General features: G+C 44.6%; 1 protein-coding gene and 1 long non-coding RNA gene across 2 annotated transcripts in view; one reads left to right on the top strand and one right to left on the bottom strand.

Annotated features, from left to right (window-relative positions):
• GLIS1 (GLIS family zinc finger 1) overlaps positions 1 to 12,324 on the top strand; it is a 178,188-nt gene that overhangs the window by 148,522 nt on the left and 17,342 nt on the right. The window contains 2 exon segments of the mRNA XM_066192848.1: positions 3,125 to 3,257; positions 8,291 to 8,441. Coding sequence (XP_066048945.1) covers positions 3,125 to 3,257; positions 8,291 to 8,441 — 284 coding nt within the window.
• On the bottom strand, positions 1,141 to 2,218 carry LOC136294419 (uncharacterized). Its single transcript, XR_010722395.1, has 3 exons — positions 1,966 to 2,218; positions 1,613 to 1,748; positions 1,141 to 1,171 (listed from the first exon to the last, which is right to left on the bottom strand). It is a non-coding gene; the product is annotated as an uncharacterized lncRNA (long non-coding RNA).

Below are 12,324 nucleotides of genomic sequence, written 5' to 3'. Positions count from 1 at the left end.
CATGTATTTTCAGATCAGTTTTTCTGCAGTATCACAGAAGAAAACGTAAATGGAGCTGATTTTCCTGTTGTTAACCAGACCACCTTCTATATTTGTACTTCCAAAGGCTGCCACCCTCTAATTTCAGTTCGCCCCACGCTTTCTGTCCAGGCCTTTCTTTTCCTGTTCATCTTTCATACACAAGCCCAAATTGTGCAGTCATCATTCACAAAAAATATCCTTGCATTGTGTCTCTGCGATCAGCACCAGCTGATGGTATTTACTGAAGTACATGTTGGCAGATCATCTAATACACAAATGAAACTAAGCCAGGGTACAGTGGAAATGTAGGAAAAGAGGACATGGAATAGAAGAGATGTCCTGGTGTCAGCCATGGCCCCTTACTCCTGCTGCTCCTCGAGTAGAGTTTTCAGCAGTTTGAACGTGGAGTGCCCTTTCCCAGGACAGCTGTGTGTCCCGTAACTCTCCCTGTGACCCTTCTCTCTGCCAGATGTGTGCAGTCTGAGTAGCAGTTCCCAGCACATCAGTGACCAGAGCTCTGCAGGCTGTGTCAAATACTCATGGATCACTCATTGCATGGAGAGCTTTGTGCCTGGGAGAGACACGTGCCCAGCACCATCCAGGTGTCTGTGGAATCAAGTCTTTGCATATATCAGCTCTGGTCAAAAATTTTATCTAGCCTGGCCACTGCCTGGTTTTCCATCCCAGGTTTGTATTACCAGGCCTTGTGGTTTCCCTGCAGCTCTCAGCTTTAGAAGGTTCCACAGGATTTGCTCTGCATGTGTGTCCCACTGGTCACAAAATTCCCAACACTTCCCTAGATTGACCTTTAGCTCGTAATGAGAGTAAGAGTCAGAGTGCCGTGGCAGTAATTGATTAATTCTATGTAATTAATTCTGTGTAATGAGAGTAAGAGTCAGAATGGCATAACAGTAATTGATTAATTCTATGTAATTAATTCTACGTAATGAGAGTAAGAGTCAGAAGGCCATAGCAGTAATTGGCCACAGAAAGAGGGTGACTGTGGCACCAGAGTCTTCTGCAATTGCAAGGTCTTGGCAACAGGAAGATTTCTTAACATGAAATTCTCGGCAGATTGTGGAAATCAACTGTGCTCCCTGTTCCAAAGAAGAGAACTTCCCCATTTTTCCTTCCTGTGGTCTCTGGCATACTTCAGAGAAACAAAGAAGGAATTACTTCCTAACACCAAACATGTTATTTGTTCAGCTCTGTGTACTGAGCTGAATGCATTAACATGTCACCATCCTTTACATCTAGGGACAGTCCCCGCTGTTACACCTTGTCACCTCCTGAGGCCTCATTCCATTCCTACAGAGCAAGGTGGGGAAAAAAAACCCCAAACTTTGCATTAAAGGGCACAAAGTACTTCCTGCATCAGCAGGAGGAGGCCTGAAGCACAGAATCAATCCAGGAAAAGTTTGTTAACACCAGCTGCAAACTCGGGTTGCTTGGATGCACCAAGACATCAATATCCAGGGTTTCATATCACTTAATCTCCTGCCTTGAGGACTTTTCCAGTGTGCATGTACACAGCCTTGTATAGACTTATCAAATCTATCTTAAAATAATGTTAGTAACTTGCCTCCCACACCTTATTTGGTAGACCAGTCTAAATGTGCACTCCTCCAGTGGTTTGGAATCATCTTCAGATTTCCTGTCACATTGTCCATGATAACTTCATAAATACTTGATCCTCTGACTTTTTTTTTCCTCAAACTAAAAGGCACCTGAAAAAGCAGCAGCATTTAAGTGTGTTTTGGTCAGGCTCTCTTAAAAAGGATCAAAGCAAACCTGGCTGATAAAGAAACAAGAACCCTCCCTAAGTATTTCACTTAAATATTTAAAAACCCCAACACCTTTCACAACTAAGCAAATCCCAGTGTTACTGAACAGCCTTTGGATTTCAGATTTAGGAAAAAAGGGGGAAAGGCTGTTTATACTCACTTGCTCGTTTTTGGTTATAACTCAGCAAGGGCAGTTGTCTCTTGGTATCAGCTTCCCAAGAGTTCTGAGTGGAAATGACCTAGCCAAGAAAGAAAAATTAACAAGCTGTTCTGCCAACATGTCTTGGTTGAGATATGCTACCAAAATGTGCCATCTCTGATACAAAACAAAATGCCTGAGCTTAGACTTGTATCAAAGGAATCCTGAGCACTTGGTTCATAGCTTAGAGGATTAGTGCAGTGGTGATATTTGGTTGTTCTGAAGGGCTTTACAGGAACAAAACAGGAGAAAGTTAGCTGTTAATTTAGTAGTAGTTTAATTGGCTGCAGATGCACTCTGTGATCCAAATGTCAGATGTTTATCTCAAACCCACAAATGGCTGTAGAGCAGAATTCTGAGAAGGTTTGCCTGGGCCCTTTATTTAGAATACCCAAGCCCAGGGGAGATGGGTATGTGAGGCTGTACCCATAAGGACAATAACTATTAATGGCTGTAGAATATGATGGCTGTTTGTGTAACACGAGCACTCTGTTATGACAAAAGCTTGGCAGCATCAGCATGTTTGAAAGAGAATTAGAAATGCTTTTCTTTCTTAATTCTCCTCTCCTGCTGTTTTTAATATGATCGACATTGTGGTTTTCAAGAGTTTGCTGCAGACCCTTTTGCCAGAGCTTTAATTTCCATGGAGCACAGCTGACACGTGGGTGGTACCTCTTCCACATCACCGACAGCGCCTCGCTCTGCCAGCTCTAATCTGATAAGCACAAGCGCTTTTCTTGCCCTATCAAATGTCTTTCCAAGTGTCACAGCTACAGGGTGAGGCAAACCTTTTGCCACAGAATACAAGAAACTACAGAAAGCCTGAAAACGTGCAGTTCAATTACTCAGGAAGGTTTGAAGGATCACAGAGTACGTTATTTTCTGAAGCAAACTGGTTGTTGATGTAAGATGAGCACACTTAACTTCAGCACTTCAGAAAACCATCAGAATTATCTCTAATTACAAGTACCAAGTACTACACACATCCTTAATTACATTGATTTCTTAAGAATGGCATTACTTCCTTCTCTATATAATCCTTAAGGAGATATATGAAGTTAATTATAAATAATTTGGTTTTACTATGTAACACAATTTTTCTTTTATCCTCCTCTTGTAGCTAAAGTCCTGTATTGATATTGAACAAGATGTACTCAGTGAATGCTTAGCTATCCAACAGCTGCACACATCTTCACAGCACATCCTGGATGGGAAGTGTGGCAGATCTGTAGGTCCTCATGATTTAATTACAGGTGAGAATACTTCTAATAAGTGTGGTGCTAAATATGTCTTATAACAGAGGATTTAAACCAGAAAAGATTTGTCGCTGTGGAAGGTGATAAAAACTTCCTGACCAACAAATAAGATGAAATAATTCTGTGAGTTGCTCGCTAAGGCCTTGCTTTTTTTGGTTTTTCAGACTTAGCCAGAGAAATAGCACTGCTAATTTCATGTGAAGGGGGCAGCAGCCCTGCTGAGAGTCTGTCTCCATCCATTTGTTCTCCTTTCCAAGTGAGCCTTGGCCTGGGCACCGGGCAGGTGCAGGAGCTGTGCTGAATCCAGGTGGATGCTCTGCACAGACAGGAGAGTTTTCTTCAGGAGCTGCAGGAAGGCTGATGAGGCTGAGTGTTATGATGCACTTTGGATCATAAAAAATACGGCGATGCATGAATGGGGAGAAAACTTGAATTTGGAATGTCAAACCTTCTTTTAATAATATTTTCTAATATTTAATCTTTCTTTCGTTGTTGTGGTTTGAACAAGAGTTGGCCCTTTGCAGGGACCTTAGACTCCTTTATACACTTTATAGGAAGAGAAAAAGAGGCTTCCATTCCCTTCCGTGGGAAATAAGATCTAGGTTCACAATGTTTGAACCCCAGCAGAGGATCCTGGATCAGGGATGTGCATTGTGAGGTTCTGTGTTCCAGCAGCAGAGAGAGGCACTCCCAAAGGCCAGCAGTGTAATTGTAATCTGCCTTCTGCAAGAATCTCCTACTGGTTTTTTTGGTTACTCCAAATCTTCAAAACAAAAAAATGCATTTTGCTTGACATCTCCTATCCTCTTTTCTAGTTCTAGTTGAATTAAAATGTTGGAATGTAACAGAATGGTGTAGAAAGGGAAATACCCCATCATTCTGATGTGCTTTCCCCGGGAGTCTGCACTCAGGGCTTACATGTGGCTCCTTGAAAAGTGGGAGAAAGCTGGAGGGATTGGGGGTTAGTTTCCAGTCTCTGCCTGTGCCAGCTGCACGGAGTAAGGTCTGTGAGGGCAGCACGTGGCTGTGCTGTCCCTGTGACAGCCCCGTGTAGCTGCAGCAAGGCTTGGCCTCCCCCTTCCAGGCAGGGCAGGGAAGAGCAGTGACATTTTCCTCAGAACAGGCTGCACTTCAGAACCTCAGAAACAGCCGCAGATTTCAAGTGCCAACAATAAAACAGGAAAAGAGTTATTAGCTCACAGATAAACAGACCATCCCGAACCTCTCAGTGTCATTTCAGAGAATCTCTTGTGAAATGAAGGATTTTATCTGTCTGTAACTCTGGCTTTGTCTGAGATGATTTCTGGGCTGATTATATCAATCCATCACCAGGATGTTGTAAGAAAACCTGTAAATCTTCCCTGATGCTTCCATCAGGTCGCTCCATATGAGACCCCATCAATGCACAGTGTGAACAAGTGCCAGGGAAAAATAAATCAAGATCTTAAAGACTGTTTTGCAGTGAAACAGAAGTTGCTTCATCTTATGTGCAGTAAAATCCACAGCCAAAACTGTTCCTCTGTCATTATTTACGGCATATAAACCAAAGTGCTGATCCTTACAGAATTAAAGCATAAGGACATTCCTGCTGCCACCTATAGTCTGCAGTGATTGCACGTTTGCTCTTTCAAATAAGCAGAGGTAATATTTTTGAGAAACCAGCTATAATACTGTATATAGGCTATCCATGGATAAATACAGTGTATGATGTCCTCAGATTCCACTTGAAATATGAAAACATTCACGGTTTGGGCCTTGGAGTTTGGTTTTTGTGTTGCCTTTTTTTTTTTTTTCAAAGAAACCACATTATTAATGTGCAGAGCTCTGGGCTTTAGGGATCACTTGGATTCCTGGAGAATTTCAGTTTTGTCTTTGTCCAAGTTAAAGCACATTTTAAATATGTCAGGGATGAAAGCCCATCACAGAGAAAACCGAAATATTAAAAAAGGCCCCATCCCTTGTGTCTGACTTCAAAGCAGGTAAGACAGTGAGCAGAGGAATGTTTCTGCAGTCAGAGGAACCCATTGTTTGCTGAGATCTTCCTCCTTTTTCCCTCCTCATAACTAAGATGCTTTTCCTGGCTGCACACATTTAACTCTGCCTGTGCACAAGAGCTTGTATCACTTTGGTCCCACTCAGGCATTTTCTCTGGGTTTTATTGTTTGCCTGCTCCCAGCATAAAGCTGAGGGGGAAAAGGCTGCTGGTCACAGATGCTCAGAGCACTGTTTTGGCCACAGATGTTAAGGTTAAAGGCCAAGCCATTTAAAATACTGATTGATGACTTCTGTTTACAAGCTGAGATGGTCAATGTATGAAGAGGCCCAAGGTGCGCAGGCCTGGTGTGGGCTGCGCTTGCAGGAGTCATTCACAGCATCTCCAAAGGCTTCTGTGTGACTTCAGGTACACAGAATGTTAGTGCTCAGTGCTCAAAAGAACAGATGGAAAACTGTAAAAGGAAAGAAATTTTGGAAGTACTGAAAATTGTAGTGAGACTGGATTGGCAACTGCTCTTCCCCCTTTGATTCTGGGGAGGGAGCTGGGGTGAGGCAGCACAGGGCAGGGTGTGGGGGGCGTGGGGACAAGGAACACCGCGTGCCAAACTGCAGAGAAATGTAGGGAGAGGAGAACTCCCTGGTGACAAACCCCACGAGCGTCAGTGCACAGGTCCAAGCAGGGGCCTTCTCCCTGAGGAAGTGTGATCAGGAAGTCAAAAGATAGATCTGGGAGAGGATGTCACCAGCTAGAAACTCTTCAAGCCCAGCAGTAGGCACCTGGTGTCCACACCAACAGTTCCACAGATGGGTAAACTCCTCTGCGGAGTGGTTGGGGTGGCAGAAACTGGGGGTGACAGGGATTCTGGTTTTATTCGGTTTTGGTGGGTTTGAGTGCAGGGATCATGTGGGACTCAGTTACGCTGATTGTAGGTACTCAGCTACTCTTTCTCATCACCTCAAGGAAGGGGCCAGGAGAGAGACATCCGAAACATTCATGAACTGTTCAGGGGTGGGATTGAAAGAGAAAATATGGACTGTGTTTGCTGGCCACCACACTGCTAAGATGACCTTTTCTTGAGGGCTTTTGAGCTTTTTGCACAAGTTACTGCTGGGCCAACAGTGTGGGAGCCTTAGAGCATGAACAGCTTGGTTTAGGTTCTGCAGTTTCCTCCAGGCTGTGCTGTCAATTTACCTGAACTGGTGGTGTGGGAACTAGAGCTGAAGTGCAAAATGACACTGAACAGTTGAGGTCAAATTTGGCTCATCTTTCAAGCCTGACAATGAATGTATGAACAGTGAGGATCGGAGGGAAGTGGAAACTGTTGTATTATGGACTGAAGCCACCAGTGGAAAAGCATTTCCACAATGTAGCATCCTTGCTACCAATTTACTGTTACCAGAAGAGGCTTTGACAAATAAATCCTCGCATCACCTGGGAACATCTGACTTCTTAAAGCCCCTTCTGTCTGGTGTGCAGTGCAGAAAGCAAGTTGTTTGCATTGGCTGCTTGACAAACGTTCTGTCTAGCTGGAGACAGAGATGATGTGGTTCAGCTTTGTTGCTTTAGATCTGTCAGCAGCTGAGGACTCATTGTTCATGAGGGGTTTTTGACTCATCTGAAGCCCCTGACAAAGGTGGCTGGAATCTTGCTTTGGTGGTTCTGCTCTTCAGTCACACACAGAACCAGATGCTGACATTCAGATGTTGCTTCTCCACCCCAAGGGTGTCACACATTCCCCACAGCTCTGGATTTTCATCTTGCCTTCTGCTTGTTCCGTGTCACTGGGAGGGTGTGGGAGGGGTGCAGTCCAGAGCCCTGCCAGTGACACAGGACTGGGCCGAGCACAGGCGGCACATGGCTCTGTCCTGGGTGTGCAGCTCTGCCCACACTGAGTGGCAAAGAACAGAGGAATGGTACAGGAGGGGAGATGGCGAAGAAAGGCTCCAGAGGGAGTGTGGGGTCTCTGTGCTCTAGAGCTCTCACAGCCTTTAGGTCACAGTGAGTGGCAGTTCTGGTCCTCATCCATGAGCACATTCCCTGGGAGGGTGGGACAGAACTGTGGCAGATGTGTTGCGGGCAAAACCTGAAGAGGAGAAAGGCAGAAAAACTGGGAAGAGAAGGACAAGGACTGGACTTTTCCCAGAACAGCATGACAAGGAGCCAGCCCTTTTCCCCTGCCATAAGGCAGCATTTTTACACTCCATGCTTGCACTCCTGTGATGTCTGTCACCACAGAGACCTGTCCTCAGTGCAGCCTTCACACCAAAAGTCAGTGTGAGGGCCCTGAGCCCAGGCAATGCCTGTCTCAATGCATGGTCACTCTTCAGAAGGGAGAAAAAAACTTAATTCCAACATCTTCATCCAAGAGCCCTGGACAAAGCTTCTCCAACAGTGGGTGTGCTCGAGGGCATGGTGAGGTCTTGACTGTTGGTGCCTTGCTGCCATGGTAGAGGAGAGTCCCCAAAAATGGTACATCCACACTCCTTCAGTAATTCCGTACTAGTGAACCTGTTCTCATGATCTCATTAAAAAATTCTCCCTGTTCCTCTTTGCATTTAATTTATGGGGGTTTCATTTGTATCAATGTGTGATATTTGTAAATGGTCTGTGATGTCCAGCACCTTAGTAATGGAAAGTCAAATTAGAGGGTTTGAAATGAGCCGCAAAGCCCCAGGGCACCATGGTCTGCTTTGCTGTGTGAGCTCCATCCCCTGAGCAGTGCAGGTTCTCTCTCACAAATACGGGAAAGGCAGGGTGGGAGTCCCACCAAGCCCTCGTGGCTGTCAGAAGGGTTCTACAGCTCTGTAGAGTCCAGGAACACCTGGAGCACCTGGGCAGGTCAGAGAGGAGACACCCTCATGTCAAAGTACCATGGCACAGCTCTGAGTGCTGCTCAGGCACAGGGGTGTTCACTGACACTCTGGGGCTCTGCTCTGGGGTTGTGGCTTGGGGACAGGGAAGGAGCTGGAGACTCTGCAGGTCTTACTGATGCTTCCTTGCTTATTTTGTTTTGCCAACTGCTGTGTGCTCCCAGGCATGTACAGTGGATCCAGCACCAACCACAACGGCCCCTCCCCAGCTGTGCTGCCGCCTCCTCACGACATTCCTTCAAGGCACCTTCCCCTCGACTCTGCCCTGTCCAGCCCACATCACCACCAGTCGCCGCTGGAGAGTGCCAGGGACGGGTATGTGTGTGATGTGAAACGTGCTGGGCCTGTCTGGCATGATAATGGATCATGAATTGTTTATTTTACTTTGCATGGATGCTGTTCAAAAGAAAACGCTGGCCCAAACGAAGCAATTCTGTTTATTTTAGAATCAAGGACTATTTTAGTTTTCACGGGACCTCAGGAGGGCCTGTCATCCGTGCCCTGTGCAAAGCAGGGCAAACTTGGACATCATTATCAGGTTGTTCAGGGCCTTGTCCTTGACAAACACAATGAGATTTTTTTCTTCACAGCATGCAGTTACATTTAGATTTTAATTTTGTTTTTTACTTCTTGCTGGATGACTTCTCGTAGGTTTGGATAAGCACAAAGAACTTTTCTCAGCTAACATGAGAAACCTCTCAAAGGGTAAAACCCGAACTATGACTCACTCAGGAATCAGGCTGTGTTTGCCTTAGTAAGACTCACTCAGTGTCAGAGCCACGGGCTTTCTCACTTCCTTGCTCCCTGATAAGGTTTTCTGCAATGCACCTCTGAGCAGCAGGCTTTACCCAGCCAGATCCTAATCAGGGAAGAGTGTTTAATCCCACTGATTGTATGGATTGCACTGCTACAGCATGGATACAATTGCATGGCTACAGGGTGTGATATTTCTAAAGCACCGTTTGCTCAAGGCTCTCATAACATCTTCTCAACAGTAAAGAATCTCTGCAAGCCACAAAACTCTGCTCTAACCTTTTTACTCAGATTTTTTTGGTGCCTGGCCTCATGCAAATTCAGCTTGATACTTACAGTTTCACTTCCCAGCACTTGGGATGGGGAAAGGACTCTGATTTGGCTTTGCTGATGGGAATTTAAGATACAGAGAGATTAAAGGGATTTTCTTTTCCTAGGAATATGTTGGTGTCCTTTAGCAAATACAGCAATTAAATGCAGAGTTTTCCCATCCTAGTCCAGTGACTGACCTTTCCCTTCTTTTATATGGGGCAAGGAAAGCCCAGAAGAATTTTAAGCAAAGGGCAGAAGACAGAGTGTGTGTGGCGTGGAAGAGGTACAGTAAGGAAATTTAGACCTGGGGTGGTTGGAGAACAGTCTGATTGAGAAAATTCAATTAGGAGCAAATTAATCCTTCTTCTTTTCCTAACTGGGGAATGAATTCTGCAGCAGGCTGAGGTTCTGTACCCTCTGCTCCTTCAGCCTTCTCTTCTGACCTTGGCTGGCAGCAGGTACCAGTGTCCCCCTCCCAGTATGATGGACAAACTTATCCTGTCCTTGTCCCATAAAATGCCTGTGTCCAGCCCTTCTCCTTCCCTGCCTTGCCACATTCCCGACCTTGTATTTCCTGTCGGCACACTCATTCCCATGGCAGTCACAGCCAACAGGAGGCACTGGAAATTACTTCAGATTTTTTTCAGAAGAAAACCTCAGGACGTTTTCTGTAGCAGAGAAGGCAGTAGAGCAAATTGGAGGAATGGAGGCAAACATTCCAAAGTGAAGGTCATCCATGAGCCGTTCTTTCCCTGCAGAATGGGACTACCTGAGCCTGTTGGAGTGGGATCCCTCCCTCTGACTGCTCCCAGTGTGCTGCTCAGCTGTTTCCTCTTGGAGTTGGTTCCTAGGGGAGTTAAGGCAAAAAATCCCAACCAAGAATGAAATAAAGTAAGGATATGCTATGGGGAAGGATTTAGCAGGCTGTCAGGAAGGTGGATTTGCTTCTAAGGCACTTTGTGTTCTGGTGCTGCTAATAAGAAATGAAAGCAGAGGCCTGACCATGATGAGGGCAACAGACAAGTTTCCAGTTTGAGGGGTTGGAAGCTCCCAGATGAATTCCCATTCCTGCCCCCGGTGTCTGCATTCCAGAGGACAGCACTTCCAGCAGGAGCAGCATGGTCAGTGGGCTGAGCCTCTCACTGAGCTCCTGCTGCAGGCAGCCAGAGTTTCCATCAGAATTGTCTCTGCCAATCCCAGCTTCAGTGCAGTGCAGGTTCTTTCTTGGAGGAGACAACAGTGCTGATTTCTTATCTCAGTGCTCATGTACCTAAGTGAAGTCTTTGCCCAAATATCCTATGACAAATTGTGGGAGTGAGATAACAGATTCCTAACCATGAGCCAAACATCAGGGAATGGAGACTGGAATGTATTTCTGAATAGTTACTTTAAAACAGGGCATCCAGTTTCATGACATAGTTACTTGGAATTTTTCAGCATCTCAAATACCATTTTCGAAACTCAAAATAATCTTCATTCAGCATCGTCATTCCCAGTCCAAGATCCTTCTGCTGTATTTAACGCTTTATGCTTACATTATTCATTACTGCTGAAATGCAGCCTGTACATGACATCTTAATTGCAAGTGCAGAAACTTTGTGTGAACTAATTAATTGCCCTTGAGTTTCATTTAGCACAGTTTTATTTAAAGCATCCATCCATTCAAAATCACTTCACACTCACATGCTTGGAGCCCCTGGATTATGGGGGGCTCCCCCGTGGCCAGCTCGTGGCAGTGCCATCCCTCCTGGAAGGTGCAGGAGCTTTGCAGTGGGAAGGGAACCCCTCCACGGGCACTGCTGCAGCTCTCTGGCACACACAGAGGCTTTGGCCTCATTTGTCAGTGTTTGGGTTTGAGCAAACACAGAGAATTCCTGCCCTGTGGATCAGGACCATGACAAGGCTGGATCACATCGTGCAGTCTGTGGCAGGAACCAAGTGATTACTATCAAGAAATCTAATTACTGAGTCATCAAATGTGCAAGATGCCAAAAACTACATGAGGCAGAGTACAAATAGTCTGCTCAAGTTTGACATGAGATTCAGAATTTGATTTAAAGGCTTTTTCTTTTTTTTTTTAACAAAAAAAAGCCCTGTGTTACACTGTCCTTTGCCAAAATCAATACCAAGTGCAGCAGTCAATTTTCCCAAATGGTTTGCTGAGACATTTAAATAGTTTGACAAAATTATCTAATTCACTTGAAAATGTTCTAACAAAATCTGACCTCATTACCAAATGTATTTATACTGGCTTTATTCAATATGGAACATATTTTTTCAAAATCTGGAATGAAGTGTATGCTACACTAAAAAAATTACTTATATTGATATTAATTTAGCTAAAAGTGGTTGGCTGAGAAATACTTCAGGATGCAGAAAGTGGGCTTGGCATGATCCGGGTTAAAATGTATATTTATTTTTTATTTCAGGTAGCAAGGGTTTATTTTAGCATTTCTTGTAGCATTTGCCATGTATAATGTCAAACTGGGTTTCATTTTGCCCATTGCAAAAATAGTCTATTTTGATTTGTAGCAGATTGAGGACAGAAAAACAGCTTTTAGTATTAAATCTTGGGTGAATGTTGCACTTGGCTTGCTTTCTACTATTTTTTTAGCTGTTATTATCCAAGCCATCTAAAAATGTACTTAGTTTCATTTGTAGACTATCTCTGTAAATTGCAATTTAGAGCATTCAGTGTGATGAATTATCAGCTTTAATGAAACTGATCTGACTGAAGTTAAGTGAGTTTGAGTGGTGGCACCAAGTTTGGGATTTGCACCAATTTAGTGCAATGGCCCAACAAGGTCACTTTGTAGGGCCTGAACACGATGCCTGTGTGTGTGACTGAGGCTCTCTGTCACTTGTGCTGCTGTGACAAACAGCACTTCTGTTCCCAACAGGAGCTGGGGCACTGACAAATAATGACTTGATTGGTAGGGTGATGTGTCTCCAAGGGAAAAGAAAGTGAAACCATTTTTTTTTTACTCCTGTGGTAATTTAGGTCATTTCTGCTCTGTAAACACACCAGTAAATGAAGAAGTAGTGGGATTAAGACATCTGTGATGTGCAGAGGTGGTGATTAATGAGGACTCTGAGCCAAATCTGGTGAGCGCTTAACATAAAGGATTGGCTC

The sequence above is a fragment of the Chamaea fasciata genome, unplaced genomic scaffold (genome assembly GCF_029207755.1).
Source record: "Chamaea fasciata isolate MVZ Bird 193981 ecotype frontalis unplaced genomic scaffold, bChaFas1.0.hap1 SCAF_10, whole genome shotgun sequence".
NCBI classification, from domain to species: Eukaryota; Metazoa; Chordata; class Aves; order Passeriformes; family Sylviidae; genus Chamaea; species Chamaea fasciata.
Note: the sequence above shows the minus strand (reverse complement) of the source record. Positions and strands in the feature narration are given on the sequence as shown.